At 45.9% G+C, this 23,667-nt stretch overlaps 1 protein-coding gene across 2 annotated transcripts in view; it reads right to left on the bottom strand.

The window, feature by feature from the left end:
* LRRK1 (leucine rich repeat kinase 1) overlaps window positions 1–23,667 on the bottom strand; it is a 147,578-nt gene that overhangs the window by 117,537 nt on the left and 6,374 nt on the right. For both annotated transcript variants that reach the window (XM_073568825.1, XM_073568823.1), the window contains exon 2: window positions 19,963–20,106. In XM_073568825.1, the coding sequence (XP_073424926.1) occupies window positions 19,963–20,029 (67 nt within the window). In that variant the 5' untranslated portion in view covers window positions 20,030–20,106. The remainder of the gene's footprint in view (window positions 1–19,962; window positions 20,107–23,667) is intronic.

Genomic DNA, 23,667 nt, shown 5'->3' with positions numbered 1-23,667 from the left:
CTGTCAGGTCAACCTCCCCACACATTCATCAGAAAAAGCTAAGCGAACAGCTGTGAGCTGCTATTAATAGCCTGAGATTCTTATCTTATTGTCCCTTGTCTCAGATTATTAACATCAGCCCCTAGCCGTGGGCGTTCCCTTTGCTGGTTATGAAAATTGTGCGAGAGCCCACAACATGTTTTTTTACATTTAATTCTTTAACACAGGAGCAACACAGCGTCTGCTGAACACAACTCCCATAGTTGTCTCCTGGTCGCAATAAAAATTAAAAAAGCATATATAGAATGGGAGGAATAGGGCTAAGTGACAGCACATGTGAAAAAGACTTGGGTATACTAATAGATCACAGACTGAATATGAGTCAACAGTGTGATGCAGCAGCAAAAAAGGCAAATGCAATTCTAGGATGTATTAACAGAAGCATACAGTCTAGATCACGTGAAGTAATTATTTCCCTCTACTCCTCTTTGGTCAGACCTCATCTGGAATATTGTGTCCAATTTTGGGCACCACATTTTAAAAAAGACATCAACAGACTGGAGCAAGTTCAGAAAAGAGCGACCAGAATGGTGACCGGTCTGCAAACCCTGTCTTATGAGGAAAGGTTGCAGGATTTGGGAATGTTTAGTTTGCAAAAGAGAAGACTGAGAGGAGACTTAATAGCTGTCTACAAATATCTAAAGGGCTGTCACATTGTAGAAGGATCAACTTTATTCTCATTTGCACAAGGAAAGACTAGAAGCAATGGGATGAAGCTGAATGGGAGGAGACACAGATTAGATATTAGAAAAAACTTTTTGACAGTTAGAGTGATCAATGAGTGGAACAGGCTGCCACGAGAAGTGGTGAGTTCTCCTTCAATGGAAGTCTTCAAACAGAGGCTGGACAGACATCTAACTGGGATGATTTAGCGAATCCTGCTTTGAGCAGGGGGTTGGACCAGATGGCCCAGGAGGTCCCTTCCAACTCTACGATTCTATGATTCTATGATCTCAGCGTGAGCAGGAGACAATGAGCTGCCTTCAGAAGCCATCTCCTGGAATCAGCATTAACTGTACCTCTTCTTCCCAGGAACCGGTACACATCACACAGACATACGGATACACGGATGTGAAATATGGACACAGACCCCGGACAGCACACAGAAATCTCATGTACACGGGTGATGATCTCACCAGTACTGGATTTTCCTGCACAGGAATCACCAGGACTTGTGAAGGAGGCCCAAGCAGCAGGCGGCACCACAGAATATGTTCCTCAAGGTAAATATGTTCACATAATGATATCCTGGAATTTAAACCTGCACAATAAATATTCCTCGTATTGTTTTACAAGGTGGGTCTGTTTGTTCTGAAAACAAAAACTTGTCATATTTTTCTGTCCCAGAGGATTATGGTAATGACGGCTCAAGTGCACCGCATTCTTACACACACACACACACACACACACACACACACACAATCACTTTATAAACATTCGCAAAATACATTTATAAAAAAAGAAAATCAATTTTACAAATAAGAAGAGCGCTCATAGCTACATCTCACAAGGGACTACGTCACTGTCAGACACCAGACAATTAAATTTCTAGTGTCTGATCTTGTTTAAAGGCCCCGTCTCACTAAGCAATCTCGGTAGCGAGATCACTGCTGAGTCACAACTTTTGTGACGTAACAGCGATCTCACCAGCGAGATTGCTGTGTGTGACAGCGATCAGCGAGCGGCCCCCCTGCCGGTATCGCTGATCGCTGCAAGAAATCTCTGGACATTTCTTTGGTCGCTGGTCTCCCGCTGGCCAGCACACATCGCTGTGTGTGACAGCGGGAGACCAGCGATCAGGTGTAAAAAATAATAAAAAAAATAAAAAATATAGTTATTCTCACCTTCCGATGTCCCGTTCAGCCATCCCGCCTCTCTCCACGCTCCGGTCCCAGTGATCCTTTGCACGAATGACCGCGAGACTTTGTTATCCCGCGAGACCGTGAAATCTCGCGGTCATTCATGCAAAGGATCACTGGGACCGGAGCGTGGAGAGAGGCCGGAAGACTGCGCGGGACATCGGATGGTGAGAATAACTATATTTTTTATTTTGATTCTATTTTTTACAGGATGGCCAGCGATGCCGGGCGCTCGGCATCGCTGTGCTGATCGCTGGTGAAGCTGTCTGTGTGACAGCTCACCAGCGATCACATAGCGACTTACTAGCGATCCTGACACCTTGATATCGGTGTCGGGATCGCTGGTAAGTTGCTTAGTGAGACGGGGCCTTAACCCTTAAGGGTTATGTGCTCACAATCAGGAATTGCTGCGGTTAAGACGCTGCATGTCAGATGTTACAGCAAAGTGGATGGGATTTCTAGAAATCCTATGCCCACTGTACATGCATGTGTGCCTGTGGCGCGTCTTTCAGGACTGCAGTATGAGAATTTCTATTGTGAAGACACTAGTTTCTGCAACAGAAATTTAATCAATAGAATTCAATAAATGCGGTAAATCCGCACGGTTCAGTAAACACATTCAGATTTACCTGCGTTCAACAGATCGCATGGTTTTGGAAAGAGCAAAAATACGTTTGGTCCAAAGAGCTAGTTCATGATCATGGGAACGTAGCCTAACATGACATAAAGGGTATTCCTGATTCATGTGAGTGTAGGGAGGTTGACCTGACGGACATATCTGCCTTTAGTCAGAGGGACAGCGCAGTTTAGGTACAGGGGCGCTGAGATGAAGAGGAAGGGCTGCCGTGCTGTAGTGTGACCATTAGAGGGCAGTGGGGAGAGTAGGAGAGTGACTGTGTAACTGCTATTGGTCAGGATAACTGTCAGGTGATAGTGGGCGGAGCTACCTGGGCTGGTAGTATAAAAGGCTGAGGGAAGGTTCTAGAAGTTCCAGTCAGCCAGGGGAGCTCACTAGAGAGGAGGGTCTGCCGTAGAGAGAAAGACATAGTAGAAGACCCTCAGAGAGTAACTGACAGTTGAGATGGTCACGGGGGGTGTCCCAAAGGACAGTAGCGGCAGACGGAGACGGTCTGAGAGTACAAAGTAACGGTGTACTTTGAACGGTGAAGCGCTGTGGTGGATGTGCCTAGGACAGCCACAGTGGGAAGAGCCACAAAGCACGCCACGAGGGTGAAACTAAGACGTGGAGGTACCCGGGACTGCGAACAAAAAGGACTGTGTATTTCCTGTGATTCATGACAAAGGTTGTCATAAAGGCGGTGAAGAAACACGGACCTGTTGAATTCAATCTCTGTCTCAGTCTCGAGTCTGTCGGCGCCAGGAAGTGGGTCACCCCCTATCCCTGTTCGTCTCTTCAATCTCTCTCTTCATCTCTACTCCTCCACCTATCCTACATTTGGAGTAGTCGGTAGGATCAATGCCGCAAATACAACACCTTCAGCGGCAAGCCTGCCACAAAATACCAGAGGACCCCAAGCTGTACGGTGTGTAGAATTTTAATCTCCCTGTGGATTACAATTTGGGACTGTGCTTCGAGTTTCTGGCTGTCAAAAAGTGAAACCGGAGCAGAAAAGTGTACTGTTAAAATGGCTGTGACATTTCAGCGTCAGGAGGAAAAACGGGAGTTTGAAACTGTAATGGACAATCTAGGACTGTGTCGCACCCACCCCTGGGGGGGGGAGGCCCACATCAGGAGGCAGCCGACCTCCCATGCAGGCCCTTCGAAAATGGATGGAGTGGTTGATCAACGCCCCACCCCCGAGCGGGAGTGGCCCTGGTGAAAAAACTGGGTGCAGCTGCTTGGCGCCATTGAGCCTCGAAAACTCGGGCAATATGAGACGCTGCAGTTGCCGTGGCCTCGGACGCCTGGAATGGAAATGGCGTCAGGAGGTTGAAACCCGCCGGGAGACCTGCCCCTGGGAGCCATTCTCGGTGGTCCGTACCTCGTTGCACCCGTCGGTGGAAGAAGCTGGACAAACATCTCCTGCGCAGCCATTGGGCCTGGAGGCCAGCCCTGCCGTGAAGACTCATGGTGATTGGAGAAGCTGCGGGAAGGCCTACAGGGAGCTGCGACGCCGGGGAAGGTGAACATTTCCCTGGCTCAGCCGGCGACAGACCCCCGGACCCTGACTCTGGCCCTCAGTCTCCCCGGCTGATCTCCTGCTCTTCAGCAACTACGGTCATGAATGATTCCATGACTCCCGATGACAGTCCTGATCTGCCCCGCTCGGCGACGCCGGTGCGGAGCCAACCTACGGCTGCCCTTGCGGTGATCCGTTTTCCGTCCACGGCCTAGTCACCAGAGCCTGTTGTCATTTCGGGCTTGCCGCAAGTCACCACGCCCTATTTACTGACACCCGCAGCCGCCGCTGTTTCATCTGCGACCATGGCTGCGGCCTACTCACGCGAGCCCACGGCCGTCTTGATTTCGGCTGCAGACGACCACACAGCTTACCCGAAAGCACCTGTGGCCGTTTCTGTCCTGCCCGCTTACTCCGGTTACGGCCTGTTCTGCAATTTCTGTGGCCACCTCTGCTCCATGCTCTGTAGCGACCCGCCCACCAGACCCCGCTGTTGTGAGTTCATTTTTCCCTTCACCATTGAGGTCTGATGAACTCCCTCCTCTAGTGAAGGAAGGTAGTGAGACTGATTACCAAACACCTGGGCAGCTAGATGATGACTGGGTGGCTGGAATTGAGGACTGGATATAAGGCTGCCGACGCCCTTCTTCCTGGCTGGTGACTTTCCTGCTGGATTCTTGGAAACCAGTCTGATTCCTGCGTCTCAAAGCTAAGTTTTTCGGCTCTGCTTTGTACTCTTCTGTTTTGTTTTTGTTTTGCCTTGTTTTTTGGGAGTTCTGCCATCCCCGGCCGGGGGTGAGCTGAATTCCATTTTTGTCTCTGATCTGTTGATCTTTTGCTCTGTCTTCAGAATATACCTGAGTGCTGATATAGTCTTTTGAAGCCTAGCGACTTCAGGGCCTGTTTTTCCTATCAGTCGGTTGGCTCATTTTGATAGGGTTTTTGCGGATGGCAGACAGCAGCTTTCCTATCCTGTCCTATGTAGTTAGCTTGGGCCCCATCATTTGCTCAACCTATCTTTCTATCTGTGTTAGTGTTTTCATCTTACTTCACCGTCTTTATATGTTGGGGGCTGCCTATTGCTTTGGGGTCTGCTCTGGGGCAGTTTAGTTTTTCCCCTTTCTGTCTTTAGGCTATGTAGTTCTCCGGCTGTGATCGAGGGGTCTAGGGCACCGTAGGAACCCCCCACGGCTACTGCTAGTTGTTGTGGATAGGTTCAGGGGTCTGCAATCCGATAGCTGCCAGCCTCTCTGGTTTTTCTGGACTTAGCTGGTATTTTGTTTTTTCCTCCTTCGGTGACTCATCATAACACCCCGCGGCCTATACCGGACCCTCTGCTTGGGTTGCGGAGATCGAGGAAAAGAAGGCCAAGGAGCGGGAGGTGTTGGCGCTGCTCCATGAAAAAGGGGAAGCCGCCATGCCTGATTCTCGGTCATACGGGCGTCTGGTGTACCTGGATGCCGGCAAGGGCTATGGGTTTATCAGAGATCGTATCACCGGCCATAAAATTTATTTAAACATGGCTTCCATCAAGCACGGCCGGGTTCCGCGGGAGGAAGATTTAGTCTCCTATTACAAGGAATATTGTCCCCGCGGCTACTATGCGGTGGTCATCATCGCCTACCCTGAGGGGTACAAGCCTCCATAAAAGGACGACGACTCCTGGGTCTCGAGCATCAGGGACACTCGAGGCCAAGAGATACTGTTGGCATCCCAGAGACTCCACGACTGTGGATTCCCCCTGTTATGGCGAGACATCGGCCGCCAGGAGGTGGCCCGGAGCACCTTTTACATTGGACTGCAGTGCACCGTTGCAGAGAGGGGACTGTTCCGCGTCCCCATGGAAAAGAACATCTTACTCCTGGTGTAGCAGGGATGCCCACAGGAAGTGTTGTTCTTAAAGGAAGGGGGGGCACCCCTGTCCTCATCTGGTTAACATTTTTTTTTGAGTGTGTTGTTGTATCTAAAAAAAAAATAAATTTTGTTTTGATAAAAACGTATTGCAGAAAACATAAGATGTGTCGTGAATTTGAAATGTTAAAATATTATAAAAAAAAAATTTAAAAAAAGAGTGTGTTCAACAGGTCCCTGGTGCTTGGAGTACACCAACCACGACTTAATCAAGTTGACAGGACGATGAGACAGGAAGGATGCAGACAGACCGTGGTATATGAGTCAGGCCCCCAGTATCACGTACCCCCAGGAGAATAGGACAAGATTGTCGAGGACAACAATGGACAAAGGAAGGGAGAGTGTAGGGAGGTTGACCTGACGGACAGATCTGCCTTTAGTCAGAGGCAGAGGGACAGCACAATGTAGGTACAGGGGCGCTGAGATGAAGAGAAAAGGGTGCCGTGCTGTAGTGTGACCATTAGAGGGCAGCGGGGAGAGTAGGAGAGTGACTGTGTAACTGCCATTGGTCAGGATAACTGTCAGGTGATAGTGGGTGGAGCTACCTGGGCTGGTAGTATAAAGGCTGAGGGAAGGTTCTAGAAGTTCCAGTCAGCCAGGGGAGCTCACTAGAGAGGAGGGTCTGCAGTAGAGAGAAAGACGGTAGAAGACCCTCAGAGAGTAACTGACAGTTGAGACTGTCACGGGGGTGGCCCAAAGGACAGAAGCGGCAGACTGAGACGGTTTGAGAGTACCAAGTGACGGTGTACTTTGCACGGTGAAGCGCTGTGGTAGATGTGCCTAGGACAGCCACAGTGGGAAGCGCCACAAAGGACGCCACGATGGTGAAACTAAGAAGTGGAGGTACCAGGGTCTGCGAACAAAAAGGACTGTGTATTTCCTGTGATGCATGACAAAGGTCGTCATAAAGGTGGTGAATAAACACGGACCTGTTGAATTCAATCTCTGTCTCAGTCTCGAGTCTGTCGGCGCCAGAAGTGGGTCACCCCCCCATCCCTGTTGGTCTCTTCAATCTCTCTCTTCATCTCTACTCCTCCACCTATCCTACATTAGCTTCAAATCTTAACCTTTAATCACCTAACCCTTCTTAACCCTTTAAACTAAAACCCCAATAAATACATCACACTTAGGTTGGATTAATTGGCCACAGCAGCCTTTTATTAACAAATACAAAACAGTTTAAACAATACACTCCCAGAAAGGATGGTCCTTGAAGCCTCAAAATATAAACCGCAGGTTTAACCCCTTAGTGACGGGGGCAATTTTTTAAATTCTGACCAAAGTCACTTTATGTGGTGATAACTCTGGAACGCTTCAACAAATCCCATTGATTTTGAGATTGTTTATTCGTGGCACATTAGAATTTATGATAATGGTAAATTTAGGTTGATATGTTTTGTGTTTGTTTATAAAAAATATCAGAAACTTGACAAAAATGTAAAAAAAAAATTGCAATTTTCAAACTTTGAATGATTATCCTTTTAATCCACAGTCATACCACACAAAAACATTAATAAATAACATTTCCCACGTCGGCTTTACATCAGCACCATTTTTAACCCCTTAGCGACAGAGCTAGTTTGCAGCTTAATGACCAGGCCAATTTTTACAATTCTGACCACTGTCCCTTTATGAGGTTATAACTCTGAAACGCTTTAATGGATCCCGCTGATTCCGAGACTGTTTTTTTCGTGACATATTGTACTTCATGTTAGTGGTAAAATTTCTTCAATAAGTCTTGTGTTTATTTATGAAAAAAATGGAAATATGGCAAAAATTTTAAAAATGTAAATTTTTATGCCCTTAAATCAGGGAGATGTGTCACACAAATTTCTTGCAAAATTTGTTTTTGCTAGGAAGTTATAAGGGTTAAAAATTGACCAGCGATTTCTCATTTTTACAACAAAATTTACAAAACCATTGTTTTTTTTTTTTAGGAACCACATCATATTTAAAGTCATTTTGAGGGGTGTACATGACAGAAAATACCCAAAAGTGGCACCACTCTAAAAACTAGACCCCTCAAGGTGCTCAAAACCACATTCAAGATGTTTATTAACCCTTTAAGTGCTTCACAGGAACTAAAGCAATGTGGAAGGAAAAACTTAACATTTAACTTTTTTTTTGCAAAAAATTTACTTCAGAACCAATTTTTTTTATTTTCACAAGTGTTAAAAGAGAAAATCAACCACAAAATTTGTTGTACAATTTCTCCTGAATACGCCAATACCCCATATGTGGGGGTAAACCACTTTTTCAGCACACGGCAGAGCTCGCAAGGGATGGAGCGCCGTTTGACTTTTTCAACGCAGAATTGGCTGGAATTGAGATCGGATGCCATGTTGCGTTCGGAGAGCCCTTAATGTGCCTAAACAGTGGAAACCTCCAACAAGTGACCACATTTTGGAAACTAGACCCATTAAGGAACTTATCTAGATGTGTGGTGAGCACTTTGAACCTTCAAGTGCTTTACAGAAGTTTATAACGTAGATCCGTGAAAATAAGAAATCCATTTTTTTTCCACAAAAATGATCTTTTCGCCCCCAAATTTTTTTTTTACAAGGGTAACAGGAGAAATCATACCCCCACAGTTTGTCCTGAGTACGCCGATACCCCATATGTGGGGGGGAACCACTGTTTGGGCGCATGGGAGAACTCGGAAGGGATGCAGTGCCATTTTGGAATGCAGACTTTGATGGAATGGTCTGCGGGCGTCATGTTGCGTTTGCAGAGCCCCTGATGGGCCTAAACAGTGGAAACCTCCCACAAGTGACCCCATTTTGGAAATTAGACCCCTAAAGAACTTATCTAGATGTGTGGTGAGCACTTTGAACCCCAAGCGCTTCACAGAAGTTTATAAAGGCAGAGCCGTGAAAATAAAGTCTTTTTTATTTCCACAAAAGTGATTTTTTTTTAGACCCAATTTTTAGACCCCCAAAGTTGGTAAATAGTGGAAACCCCTCAATTCTTGCTCCAACCCTAACCCCAATACTAACCCTAATCCCAAACCTAATCCTAGTTCGCCCTAACCCTAATTCTAACCCGAGCCCTAACCCGAGCCCCAGTCCAACCCTAACCCCAACCCTAATGGAAAACTGAAAAAAAAAATATTTTCTTTATTTTGTTATGTTGGCATAACTAAGGGGGTGATAAACAGGGGGGGATTATGTACTATTTTGTTTATTTTGATCACGATGATAGTTTATCATCGTGATCAAAATAGACGAATGGAATCTGCTAGCCGGAGCCTACAGATTCCCGGCCATTTTCTCTGGATCCAAGATGGCGGCGCCCACCGGAGGACGCGGGACCACCGGGAGGGGACCCTGGACCACGGTGATGTACCGGGGGGGGGGGGGGGAGTCGGGGACCCTAGTTCTCTCTCCTCTGATGTGCGATCACATCAGAGGAAAGAGAAATTTAATGCACAATCGCGTTTTTTTTTTTTGCAGTCACCGTTATAGGGTTAATAACGGCGATCTCAAAAGCGGGGTCGGTAAATACCGACCGATTCATGTTCTCTGGGGTCTCGGCTAACCCCGGCAGCCGAGAACCCGGAGAAAATCCGACACTGGGGGGGCGCTATTCACTTTCTCCACAGCGCCGTGAATTAGCGGCGCTGTGGTTTATGTACACTTAAATACCGCCGTTAAAACACAATTTATTTTGTTAGCTTTTAGGAGGTTTAAAAATGTAGCAGTAATTTTTCATCTTTTTCAAGGAAATGTACAAAATTTATTTTTTTGAGGGGCCTATCCAGGTTTGAAGTGACTTTAGGAGTCCTATATATTGGAAAACCCCCAAAAGTGATAAATTTTAAAAATAGTGCCCCCTGACACATTGAAAATTTCTGTCAAGTAGTTTATTAACCCTTCAGGTCATTTTCAGGAATTAATGCAAAGTGGTATAGCAGGAATGAAAAAGTGTTTGTCTGGGAAAAGCAAATGTTTGAAATACTTTTTTCTCAACAGTGTTCACAAAAGAAAAGGATTTGCCAGGGGAAATGCAGAGTGATAATGTAAACTCCCCATTAAGTATTACCTGCCTAACCCAGGACGAAGTGCAGAACCGCCTTAGTAATATTAAAATTGACAAATCACCAGGCCCTGATGGCATTCACCCTCAGGTATTAAGGGAGTTAAGTAATGTGATAGACAGGCCTCTATTCCTTATATTTAAAGACTCTATAGAAACAGGGTCTGTTCCTTTTGATTGGCGGCAAGCAAATGTGGTACCAATATTCAAAAAGGGGTGTAAAAGGGAACCTGGAAACTATAGGCCGGTAAGCTTAACATCTGTTGTGGGCAAAATTTTTGAAGGGTTTCTAAGGGATACCATTATGGAATATCTCAATGTTAATAAATGTTTAACTCCATATCAATATGGATTTAAGAAGGATCGCTCCTGTCAAACTAACCTGATCAGCTTCTATGAGGATGTAAGCTCTCAAATGGACCAAGGAGAATCATTGGATGTCATTTATCTCGACTTCTCTAAAGCACTTGACACTGTCCCACGTAAAAGATTGGTAAGTAAAATGAGAAAGCTTGGGCTAGGGGAAAATGTGTGTAGATGGGTAGGTAGCTGGCTTAGTGATAGAAAACAAAGAGTGGTTATTAATGGGGCATACTCAGATTGGGCCAGGGTTAATAGTGGGGTACCACAGGGTTCTGTATTGGGCCCCCTACTATTTAATACATTTTTAATGATCTAGTGGATGGCTTACACAGTAAAATATCAGCATTTGCAGATGATACAAAACTATGTAAGGTAGTTAACACAAAGGAGGACAGTTTGCAACTACAGACAGATTTGAGCAAATTGGAGAATTGGGCTGAAAAATGGCAAATGAGATTTAACACAGATAAGTGTAAGGTTATGCACATGGGAAGGAGAAACAGATGCTACAATTACTTACTAAATGGGAAACTGCTGGGGAAATCAGACATAGAAAAAGACTTAGGCATCTTAGTCAATAAGAAGCTAAATTGGAGTGCCCAGTGTCAGGCAGCTGCCACCAAAGCAAATAGGGTCATGGGATGCATTAGAAGAGGTCTGGGGACACGAGATGAAGACATAATTCTCCCTCTGTACAAATCACTCGTGAGACCACACTTGGAGAATTGTGTGCAATTTTGGACGCCGGTGCTCAAGAAAGACATTACAGAACTTGAAAGGGTTCAAAGGCGGGCTACTAAAATGATAAATGGAGTTGGTTCACTACAATACCCAGAAAGGTTATCAAAATTACGTCTATTTACTCTAGAAAAGAGAAGACTTAGGGGAGACTTAATATATATGTACAAGTATATCAGAGGGCAATACTGAGATCTCTCCAATGAACTGTTTGTACCAAGGACTGTGACAAGAACAAGGGGGTATTCTCTTCGTTTGGAGGAAAGACAATTTCTGCGCCAGCATAGAAGAGGGTTCTTCACGGTAAGAGCAGTGAGGCTCTGGAATTCTGTTCCTGAGGAAGTGGTGATGGCCAACTCACTGAATGAATTTAAGAAAGGAATGGATGCTTTTCTTGTGAGTAACAGTATACAAGGTTACAAATAACATAATATTATAGGTAGATAGTTGACCCAGCTTAGGGGAAGGAATTTTTTTTCCCTATGGAGAAAATTGGCTTCTACTGGTTTTTTTTGCCTTCCCCAGGATCAACAATGCAGAACACCTGCACTAAAAATAGGCTGAACTAGATGGACATAAGGTCTTCCTTCAGCCTTCAAAACTATGTTACTATGTTACCTAAATGTCGCTGACTTCTGAACTGACCACTATAGCCGGGAGACTAAGGCCGCTATTTGGCCATGAACTGCTATCTCAAACATCAGGACCACACAATCATGATCTCGGTTTGTCAATTAGATTAAAGCGGAAGCCCCCACAATCTATTAACCATTTATTTGATGTAGTCACTTTTTGCAGCAGCAACTAAGGGGTTAAATCGATATGGCCGGTGCCAACACTGATCGTTTGTGATATAGCAAGTTGTCAGCTATAGTGTACAGTTGACAGCTGCCGGATTGTCACCTGTGTGGGGATGATATTCTCTTATATCTCAGGTCAATAAAAAGACGTATTGGCTGTCATTAAGGGGTTAATAATCCCCACCTTGGCCCCAGGTTCTTTCGAAGATATACCACCTGGTTCTAAAGAACTCTTAAATGTAGTTACAAATTGGAAACGTGATAAAAAGGAACCATCCGCATGTACTAACAACGGAGCATTCAACACGCCACCCCAACTCATAAAACCGTTCACACAGGACATAATGGGGAACCACTAACCCTGAACAATACGAACGAATGAACACCACCACCACTCCATCAGTGTAAACATCCACGTCTTCCCTCAACAAACCTCCTTTTTTTAAACCTGGAGGGGATGGGCAACTAACACAGACGAAAAGCTCCAAAAGCGGCCAACAAAAAAGCCGTCTTAAAATGATCCGCCTCCAAATGTGATGAACACACACCGATCAACTAACTACCGATAATTAACACCACCTCATAAGAAACCTCTTATCTCCCATCTGCTACTCTCCACCCCTTTAACGCTTGAAGCACCAAGAAGGACTGCCTCGTCCCAAAGACCCCTTACCTTAAAACCAAAAGCCAGTCCCGCCATCAGCTTATTCAATTTCGCCACTGACCAACCCGACTCCCATCAATACCCCACCAGCAACAAAAGTCTACTCATCTTCCAATTCTGCCCACAGCGATGTCCTCCAAACCTCCCACTTGCTTCGAGCCCGGCTGTACAGTCATGGCCAAAAGTTTAGAGAATGACACAAATATTAAATTTTTACAAAGTCTACTGCTTGATTTTTTCTAATGGCAATTTGCATATACTCCAGAGTGATCAGTTTAACAGCAATTACTTGCAAAGTCAATATTTGCCTAGAAAATTAACTCTATCCCCCAAAACACATTTCAACATCATTGCAGCCCTGCCTTAAAAGGACCAGCTAACATCGTTTCAGTGATTGCTCCATTAACACAGGTGTGGGTGTTGATGAGGACAGGGCTGGAGATCAATCTGTCATGATTAAGTAAGAATGACACCACTGGACACTTTAAAAGGAGGCTGGTGCTTGGCATCATTGTTTCTCTTCTGTTAACCATGGTTATCTCTAAAGAAACACGTGCAGTCATCATTGCACTGCACAAAAATGGCCTAACAGGGAAGAGTATCGCAGCTAGAAAGATTGCACCTCAGTCAACAATCTATCGCATCATCAAGAACTTCAAGGAGAGAGGTTCCTGTTGTGAGTTCATTTTCCCCTTCGTCACTGAGGTCTGGTGAACTCCCTATTCTGGTAAAGGAAGGTAATGAGCCTGATTATCAGGCACCTGAGCCTAATGAGGATGACTGGCTGAGTGGAGTCACGGACTGGATATAAGGCTGCCGACGCCCTTCTGCCCTGCGGGTGATTTCTCTGTGGACTTCTAGGACACCAGTCTGATTCCTGCTCCTCTAAAGCTAAGTTTTCTGCTTTTCCTGTTAGCATTTGTGTTTTGCTTTTGTTTGCCTTGCTTTTCTGGATTCTGCCATTCCCTGCTGGGGTGAGCTGAATCTCCTTTTGCTGGTTGCTCTGTCTTCAGAATATTCCTGAGTACTGACATAGCCTTTTTTGAAGCCTAGCGTCTTCAGGGCCTTTTTCACTGTCAGTCTGTTGGCTCTTATTTTCATAGGGTTTTTCACGGATTGCAGACAGCAGCCTTCCTGTCCTTTCCTATCTAGTTAGCTTGGGCCCCGTCTTTGCTCAGTCTATCTTTCTGTCTGTGTTAGTGTTTTCATCTTGCTTCACTGTCATTATATGTTGGGGGCTGCCTATTGCTTTGGGGTCTGCTCTGGGGCAGTTTAGATTTCCCCTTTCTTTCTTTAGGCCTATTTAATTCTCCGGCTGTGATCGAGGGGTCTAGGGCATCGTAGGAACCCCCCACGGCTACTGTTAGTTGTTGTGGATAGGATCAGGGGTCTGCAATCCGATAGCTGCCAACCTCTCTGGTTTTCTGGACTTAGCTAGCATTTCTGTTTTTGCCTCCTACGGTGACTCAATCATAACAGGTTCCCTTGTTGCCAAAAAGGTTCCAGGGCGCCCAAGAAAGACCTGCAAGCGCCAGGACCGTCTCTTAAAAGTGTTTCAGCTGCGGGATCGGGCTACCAGCAGTGCAGAGCTTGCTCAGGAATGGCAGCAGGCAGGTGTGAGTGCATCTGCACGCACTGTGAGGCGGAGACTCTTGGAGCAAGGCCTGGTCTCAAGGAGGGCAGCAAAGAAGCCACTTCTCTCCAGGAAAAATATCATGGACAGACTGATATTCTGCAAGAGGTACAGGGAGTGGACTGCTGAGGACTGGGGTAAAGTCATTTTCTCTGATGAATCCCCTTTTCGATTGTTTGGGACATCTGGAAAACGGCTTATTCGGAGAAGACCAGGTGAGCGCTACCACCAGTCTTGTCTTATGCCAACTGTCAAGCATCCTGAAACCATTCATGTGTGGGGTGGCTTCTCAGCCAAGGGAATGGGCTCTCTCTCAGTCTTGCCTAAAAACACAGCCATGAATAAAGAATGGTACCAGAATGTCCTCCAACAGCAACTTCTCCCAACCGTCCAAGAGCAGTTTGGCAATCAACAATGCCTTTTTCAACATGATGGAGCACCTTGCCATAAAGCAAAGGTGATAACTAAATGGCTCAGGGAACAAAACAGAGATTTTGGGACCATGGCCTGGAAACTCCCCAGATTCTTAATCCCATTGAGAACTTGTGGTCAATCATCAAGAGACGGGTGGACAAACAAAAACCTTCACATTCAGACAAAATAAAAGCATTGATTTTGCAAGAATGGACTGCTATCAGTCAGGATTTGATCCAGAAGTTGATTGAGAGCATGCCAGGGAGAATTGCTGAGGTCCTGAAGAAGAAGGGTCAACACTGCAAATATTGACTTGCTGCATTAACTCATTCTAACTGTCAATATAACCTTTTGTTACTCATAATATGATTGCAATTATATTTCTGTATGTGATAAAAACATCTGACAAACACACATAAAAACCAGAGGGCAGCAGATCATGTGAACATATAAAATTTGTGTCATTCTCTAAACTTTTGGCCATGACTGTAATGTGCCCATGTCCTATGGGCAGCACGTTTGCTCAGTGGTTAGAACTGCAGCCTTGCAGCACTGGAGTCCTGGGTTCAAATCCCACCAAGGACAACATCTGGAAGGAGTTTGTATGCTCTCCCCATGTTTGCGTGGGTTTCCTCCGGGTTCTCCGGTTTCCGCCCAGATTCCAAATACATACTGATAGGGAATTTGGATTGTGAGCCCCATCGGGACCAGCGATGATAATATGTGCAAACTGTAAAGCGCTGCGAAATGTTAGTGCTATATAAAAATAAAGATTATTATTATTATACGACAATGACCTAGAAAAAAAATCCCTTACTGTCCACAAGGAAGGTTCCACAACTCTGCTGGACACGCCAGGCCCAATAGAATCGCTTGAGGCGCCAGCTCCCAAAAGCGATCCCACTGTAAAAGAGAGCATCATCAATGGGATTAAACACAACCGACCTGACCTCAGCCACTATCCACAAATTAAATGTCAAGCCCAAAAAGACCAAGTACTGCAAACCGACGGTGTTGATGATAACGAATTTATCGCCATCCCCTCAAGCTCACAAGAAAAACGAATCATTCTATTTTGAACCACAATGACAATGCCACCACAATGGGAAAAAATGAAGCAACAAACCCTGTTCTAACCAGATACGTGGCCATTCCTCCGACCAGCCAACCTCCTCGAAAATACAGACCAAAACCGCGCTGTCCATCAGTGCTGATAAGGAAACCCAACGTTTCCACACACACCACCGATTAAATCCAAATAGATCTTCCGTTATACGCCTCCAAAAAGAGCGCCCACACCTTCAAATCCTCCCACAATTCCTTCTTCAGCCTGATAAGTTGTGTAGGGGATTTCACCCCCACCGTCACCAAATACAACCTCCAACAAAAGGCTCAACCTATTGGCATTATTCTGCAAGCAAAATTTAGCTTACCAACAAAGATTGTAACTCACGTAACGTTATTTTTCGCAAACCACTCACTCTCAAAACCTTAGCCCACAGAGCAACGACCTTTTCATCCGGCAATCTACACTCCATTGTCATGGTATTGATCTCGATCTCCAAGAAACTCAAAGAAGTCACCGGCCCAACTGTCTTCTCCACCGCCAATGGAACTCCAAATTTCCATCGTATACAACAACATAGAACAATCATATGTCTGAGCCGGACCAATGAACAAAAAATCATCAAGGTGATGGATGCAAGAATTCAAACCCGACACGTTCTTCACCACCCAGTCTAAAAAAGTGCTAAACGTTTCAAAGTAAGCACATGAAAGGGAGCATCCCATAGAAAGAGAAAGATCAACAAAAAAATCCCATCCCAAAAACAGACCAACAAATGAATGCTATCAGACTGTACCATTAATAATCTAAATGCCGCTTATAAGTCAGTTTTTGCCAACCAAGCCCCTTTTCCACACTACCGTATCCAATCCATAGCCACAAATTATGCGTATAACACCAAACATAACTGGAGCAATCTCCTCTTCTCATTTTCCCTTAGAATCCTCTTTTCTTACCCTATCCAGATTAAAACGCTCTAATGGCAGCAAGGAAATATTTCCACGTATTCCCCTTTCCAAATCTTCTCCTTTACTTCTTGCCCCCAACAGACCCTCAAAACATACATACATCTCTCTCTTCACTGCATCATCCAAACGTGCTGCATCCTCCTTCTCCCCACCTTCCCTGGCAGATTGTCCTAAATCCGCTACCCCATCAGCTGCTGAAGTAACACCAGATGCCCCGCCACTTTCCCCAGTAGATGCTGAAACACCTACCCCTACACCGGAAGTACCATACTCTCCAATCAATATCTCCCTGGGATCCCCTCAGACCCTAAAATGCCCTACAATTCCACAGCCATGCGGCAGATGGTGATCCCCCCCCCCCCCAGAAAAACACATCCTGAATCCCAGGATTAGGGTAAGCAAACAAAGGGTTATTACAAAATAAATGATCTGTTTCACCTAGCTGCTGAGGCGCAGTGATCCCAGGAGCTGGAAGTCCGGAATCCTTTAGGTGTCATCCAGAAGTAGGTTCCGCAGCTCCTGGGTCTCCCTGTCCCATAGACAGCCAACTAAGATGGTATGTCCAGCCAGCCATCTGTGCAGGGCCCCTCTGGGCTGCTGCTGTCACGATGTATGCAGAGCCAGCATCCTGCTGCCCATAATTGCAGCTACCCCTGTGTGAGCTGCAGTCTCTCTTGCGCTGCCGACCGTGGCAGATGCCTGCTGCCCGTGTCCGCCTAATGATCCCAGCTCTGCCACATCTCCCGGGCCAGCACCACACCGCCCATCACTTCCCTGTGTGTCCGACACGCTGTTTTCAGAGTCTGCCGGCTTCCGCTTGTGACGCTCACCACGCTGAGAGGCCGGATGATAAGGCCCCCGCCTCCTCGGATCCCCTCCACTGTTTGGACCCTGTGTTGGTAAGGGCACCCGTCGCCGCTTCTGCTCCCGGCATCTCCAGCGTCACCATAGAAGAGAGGGAGGCCGACTCCTCCCCCTGCTGTAGGCCCCGCCAGACGGTCGGATTCATCCTGGTTCTCGGACGCTGGGCCACCAACCTGCGCCACTCACCGGAGGGTCCCCGGAGGGGCTCCTGACACGGCGCCGGACCGGGGGGGGGGGGGGTGACCTCAGGATGGAGGCCTATACCTCCAGAGCCAGCGTCCATCCTGATAAGCTTCGGTCACCACCTCCTGCAGCAGACCGTGCACAGATGACTGCAGCCAATCTATGCCATGTGTGCCTGCAGCGTCCCTCAGCTGATGAAGCAGAGCATCAATATCCAGAATTACAGGTACCCTTTATAGCTTCTTGACTGACAGGGGGGTACCTAAAATGGCTACCCACACTTAGATGGCTGACCTATATATAATACTGCCCCATAACCCCACCTCTGACCCCACCTCCCCCAAGACTTAATCAATGCTCCTCCTTTTAGCCAATCTGTTAATCCCCAAGCTACCAAATGTCCCTCCCGCTCACTAAATTCCCACGTAAACCCTGTCATGTCGGCCTCCCTTCAGGGCCAGGGCCGAGGAACGGCCTGTCTTGACCTGTCAGGTTAAAGTCAGGAGGCCCCATACACACTCACAATCGGTGGGTTGGCTGACTTTTCCCTAATGTGGATGAGGCCCTTGCACCTTGTGTGCAACTGCACAACTGGAACAGAGTTTCATAAAGCTCACGACGCACAGATCTTGTGCCGAACCACTTCTAGAGGCAGAGAAACTCTGGACTGAGTAACACAGCAGAGGATAAGTGATTTTTCCACATCACGCACATCAGAATTTCCCTCCCTTGTGATACGGCCTGGTCTATCACTCTGTAGCCAAGCTTCCATTGCACAATAAGGCTATGTTTACATGTTGCGGTTTTTTTCTGCAGGCAAAATCTGCTCTCTTGGCAGTAAAGAAGCTACTTACAAAAAGGAGGGTTTACTTCGTTTTTTACTGGGTATTTGCGGCCCTTGTATTGTCTTGTGCATGCTGATAATGTTTAGAGCTCCCCAAAACATGATTCAACTTCCTTAGGTTTTTGCACCAAAATTGCAGCAAAACCTGAAACAGTTGTTTTTTTTTGCACCTACTCATTGCTTTCTATGGGTGAAAAAGTGCTTAAAAAATGCTGAAGAAGTGACATGCTGTAGTTTTAAAAAATGCAGCAGGTTTGATATTCAGTCAGAGATAAAAAAAACAATGTATTTAAACATAGCCTTAGGCCATGTGCAAACATGGAGGATATGGTGCAAGTACATCTGCAGCAAACTTTGCATGCTTTAGGCCGGGTTCACATTAGTGTTCGGGGGCTCTGCAGAGGGATGCGTACTTCCTCCATTAAAGCATCCGCATGTCCTGCGTACCCAATGTTAAAGATAGGTATGCAGGACACATGCAGAAGTATGCTGAAGTAGGCGGGGCTAACAGAGGAAGTATGCAGCCCTCCGCAGAGCCCCCAAACGCTAGTGTGAACGTAGTCTTACATGTGAATTTTGCCACAAATCCTGCACTTCAAGGGTGAAGTCCATAAGGCATTCTGAAAAAGCATTGACATGCAGCAGATAAGAACATCCACACTACATGGCAATTTCCCGATATCAGTTGGAGGAAAAATGATGCGCCTTTTCTGGGCAGCTGGGGGCTGCTGTTTTTAGGCTGGGGGGGGGGGCCAAGATCAATGGCCCCTTACCAGCCTGAAAATATCAGCCCTCAGCTTTAGTCAGATTGGTTGTCAAAAATACGGGGGACCCCACGCCTTTTTTTAAATTATTTACTTAAATAATTAAAAAAAACAGCGTGGCGACCCCTCTATTCTTGAGAACCAACCTAGCTGAAGCTGACAGCTGAGGGCTGCAGCCCCCAGCTGTAAGTTTCGTCTAGTTTGTTCACAAAATGAGGGGGACCCCACGTTGGGTTTTCATTCATTCTTCTCTCCTGCTCGCTGTTGCCGGCAGAGCAGGAGAGAAGAATGACAGACACGTTAAGCAACAGCCGCCGGGAACACCGCTTACTGTAGCGCTTCTTCCCGGCGGCCGTCCATGTGGTCCTGATACGGTACATGTGCAGCACATGGGTGCCATACGTGTGCCACACGGTGGTACCACGTATCCACACGGACATGGATAGCTCCGGTACCGTTTTTTTCCAGTACCGGAATTATCTGGACGTGTGAGACCGGCCTCAGGGAAAAATCATAGTTTTGTTGTGGTTCCTGATATGTTTTTGATCACACAGTACTCTAACAGAGCTGCTCTGTCATCGTTCATCTCTTTTTACTGTTTGCTGGTCTCAAATTTCACATAAAGATTGGTAAAGCATTAAGGAAAAAAAAAAAAAAAAAAAAAGAGTGCATTTACCATTGTGAGAATCCATGCTTCCACCTCGGCTTCCAGCACATGCCTCCGCACCCACACACCAGTACATCTTCAATCACCAGCCTGTAGGCGCTGGAAGACTTCAAATCCAAACCACACAGAAGCTTTCTTGCTAAAAATGTCCATCTGTCAGAAAATAAGAGAATTTCTGTTAATAATATGTCCAAGTTTAGAAGGAATTTCAAAAGGCACACTACAGATATAGTAAATACGAATATTAAAGCACAGGAATACAAGAATCATGAATTGCAGGCGTTTTACTACTTGAATACCATTCATAAACCATGATAAAAAGCCCAAATATAATACAGAAAATGTGAAGAAGGCTGTGTACCCACGTAAGCTTTTCGCGTTTAAGCGTTTTTCCCTGCAAAAACGCATACAAGAAGCATCCCATTCTTTTTAATGAATTCCACAATTTTTGTGCACTTGATGCGTTTCTTTCCACGAAAAAAAAGCAGCATGTTCATTAATTTTGCTGAAAAATCCACATTTCTAACTATATTCTATGAGCAGGAGGATGCTCCGGTAAAAAACGCTTAAAAACGCGAAAAAAAGTGCAAAAAACAGGCATTTTCCTGGGAAGGAGTCTGTTTTTTTCTGCATACGTGGGTACATAGCCTTAAAGTTACAGGCTGCAGACGAGAGGCCATCGGCCAGCAGATGAGTGGCACGTGTCCTCCTAGTTACCTCAGCCTCAAACAAGAGCTAAAAAGTCTCAAAGGACCAAAAAAAACATGCAAAGACAGCGAAAAGTAAGACAAATGTAAGAGTAATGTATCATGGAGCAAATATGACGAGACATGTCTACTTCACAGGGAGGAACAGATCTAATTATTAGCGAGGACCGTGCCTAATGGCTATAGATTGCAGCTTCCAGGAGCACGCCAATCAATTATTCATGACCGTAGTTCTAGCTGGTTGGGAGCAGAGAAAAGCCGGTCATGTTCAAGGTTAAGTGCTCAATCACCTACATTTACCCTATTTAATAAGCAAACTCAGTTAATTCATATTTATCGCATAATCATTAAAGGGGCAACCCGTCTCCGTTCACTTCCGCAGCAGTTACAGCACAGATTTCCTATTCTGATAAAATGGGACAGGCACGCCTCCCTGCAGACATGACGTCACTGACCCAGCTCACCTCTCCAAGTGAGCAGAAAAGGACTACCCCTTTAATCTCACCTCAAAAAAAAAGTGAACATTACCTTCCATGGAAGGCTTGTATGATAGACTGAGGCTTCGACACAAAAAAGATCAGGGGTTGGACCCCTTCCCTGCACTGTCCTATATAGCAAAGTGCTGGATAGCGGTGGTAACATTCTCAATCAGGAGGACCCCAATGAAAGTCATGAAATAATTACAGCTTGGCCACCGGCTATAAAACGCTGCTGATGACAAACCATTTTGTAATGGATGCCCACTACACTGTTATTCGTCTGGTGGTAAATACTTAAGACCCCCATGCGTGATAGATTAAAGTCTACCAAAACTGTCTTTCAGTGCGATGGCCGACCATCTAATGTGTATTGGGCCTCGGGAGAGAAAAGGTTTTGCCCCTTTCAATTGCAATGTCCAATCCTTTCTTTTCATAAAAGATAAGTCCCTCCTCAGAGGGGTCTCATAGCGGCTTACTTCTCTCTTCCTATTGAAAACATGCCACGTCCTGAATAAAACATGCACATGTATGGGGTTCGAGTGATCACCTTGGCCCAAATGACAGCTGTCTGAAGTGTACATGTACAAGTACTCAGCTTTGAGTGTCCATATACCCCATTACTTGTCAGCTGGGCACTCACTGAAGAAGGGGATAAGCCAGAACAAAGGCTCAGGCATGTTCAATACCAACATGTCCAATCCCTCAACCAACATCTGCTGCAGTCAGGACATCCTCACCTCCATTAAATGGTCATCTAATCGCACCAATTATCAGTTGACGTTCATCTAGGAGCGAGTTCACACAAGCATGCTTTAGTTCTGTGTGCTGGCTGTGAGAGTCAGGACATCACACAGACCAATGTAAGTCAATGACACAACTCAGATGAAGGGATGGACTAAAAAGAATGAAGAATGAAGAAAAAGAATGAACATAGGTTTTAGTCCGTCCCTCAGATGAACAACTCTCCATATGGACATGAGGTTTATGTGGGAAAAAAAATGCAGCGTGCAAAAAAAAAAATACGAAAATCATACTGAAAAAATAAAGACAACATACGGATAGGATTTTAGCACATATGTAACACCCACCAAAACGTTTTTTTGTTTTTTGTTTTTTAAATGCTTGTCTTGTCTGAACTCAGTCTGATATATGGCCACCTTTACTTACACCCTCAAAAGCAAATGCACAGGTTAGAGGAGTCCGACTCCCTCAGTGCTGCACATATAGCTGCCGCACCCAAGTTGAGGCCAGTTCTTTTCCCCAAGCCAACACACACAAGTAGCTGTCTCGACATATTAGACTGCCGGCTGCCAAGGGTGCACTCTGTGCTTTCCTTTAGTAATGTTGTTACAGTTGTGACAGAAGAGCACACAAGGCGCCTCACCGCACACCCAGAAAGCAGCCATGCTTCCTCATACCTTGGTTTCAGATTCCACAATGAGGCAACAAGACGACGATTTTGCAGAGCGCAGCACAAGGACGGGGCCGTTTCGTGAAGCACCCTTAGGCTGAGTTCACACGTGGCGTTATTTTCGCGTTTCCACGGCGGTTTTAGCCGCGCGATTTTGTCGCGAAAACGCGAAAAATAAGCATCCCATGCATTCCTATGGGATTCCGCAATGCTGTGCTAATGCTGCGGTTTTTACCGTGCGGAATCGCTTTGCGGTAAAAAACGCAGCATGCTCATTAATTTTGCGGAATCACGGCGATCCCGCACCCATAGGAATGCATTGTTCCGCTTACTTCCCGCATGTGGCTGTGCACACCATGTGAAAAGTAAGAACAATTGCGAATGGTACCCACGGTCTGGAGGAAAGGAGACTGTCCTCCGGGCTATGGGTACCATATCCCTGTAAAAAATAGAATTTAAAATAAAAAATAGGGTTATTCTTACCTTCAGAAGTCCCGCGCAGCCTTCCCGCATCTCTCCACGCTCCCGTTCCCGGTAAGCCTTTGCGAAAATGCCCGCGATGACGTCCGTTCTCGCGGGATCGCGAAGTCTCGCGGTCATTCGCGTGACTTCATCTCGAATCACCGCGAGACGTCGCGATCCCGCGAGAACAGACGTCATCGCGGGCATTTTTGCAAAGGATTACTGGGAACGGCAGCGTGGAGAGAGGCGGGAAGGCTGCGCGGGACTTCGGAAGGTAAGAACACTTTTTTTTTTATTATTATTATTTTTTTTACATTTTATCTTTTACTACTGATGCTGCATAGGCGGCCTCAGTAGTAAAAAGTTGGTCACACTTGTCAAACACTGTTTGACGAGTGTGACCAACCTGTCAATCAGTTCTCCAAGCAATGCTACAGATCGCTTGGAAAACGCTAGCATTCTGCAAGCTAATTACGCTTGCAAAATGCTAGTTTTTCTGTGGGAAAATCGTGGGAATTTAAATTGCGATTTTCCCGCGGAATGGAATTCCGGAACTCTCGCGGTAATTTCCGCGAGAGTTCCACTACGTGTGAACTTAGTAACTTTACATATTAAAAAAATAATGTTATTGCTGAGCCTCTAAGAAGGTCGAGCT

Source organism: Dendrobates tinctorius, unplaced genomic scaffold, assembly GCF_039654945.1.
Source record: "Dendrobates tinctorius isolate UK_male_01 unplaced genomic scaffold, ASM3965494v1 ptg000022l, whole genome shotgun sequence".
NCBI classification, from domain to species: domain Eukaryota; kingdom Metazoa; phylum Chordata; class Amphibia; order Anura; family Dendrobatidae; genus Dendrobates; species Dendrobates tinctorius.
Note: the sequence above shows the minus strand (reverse complement) of the source record. Positions and strands in the feature narration are given on the sequence as shown.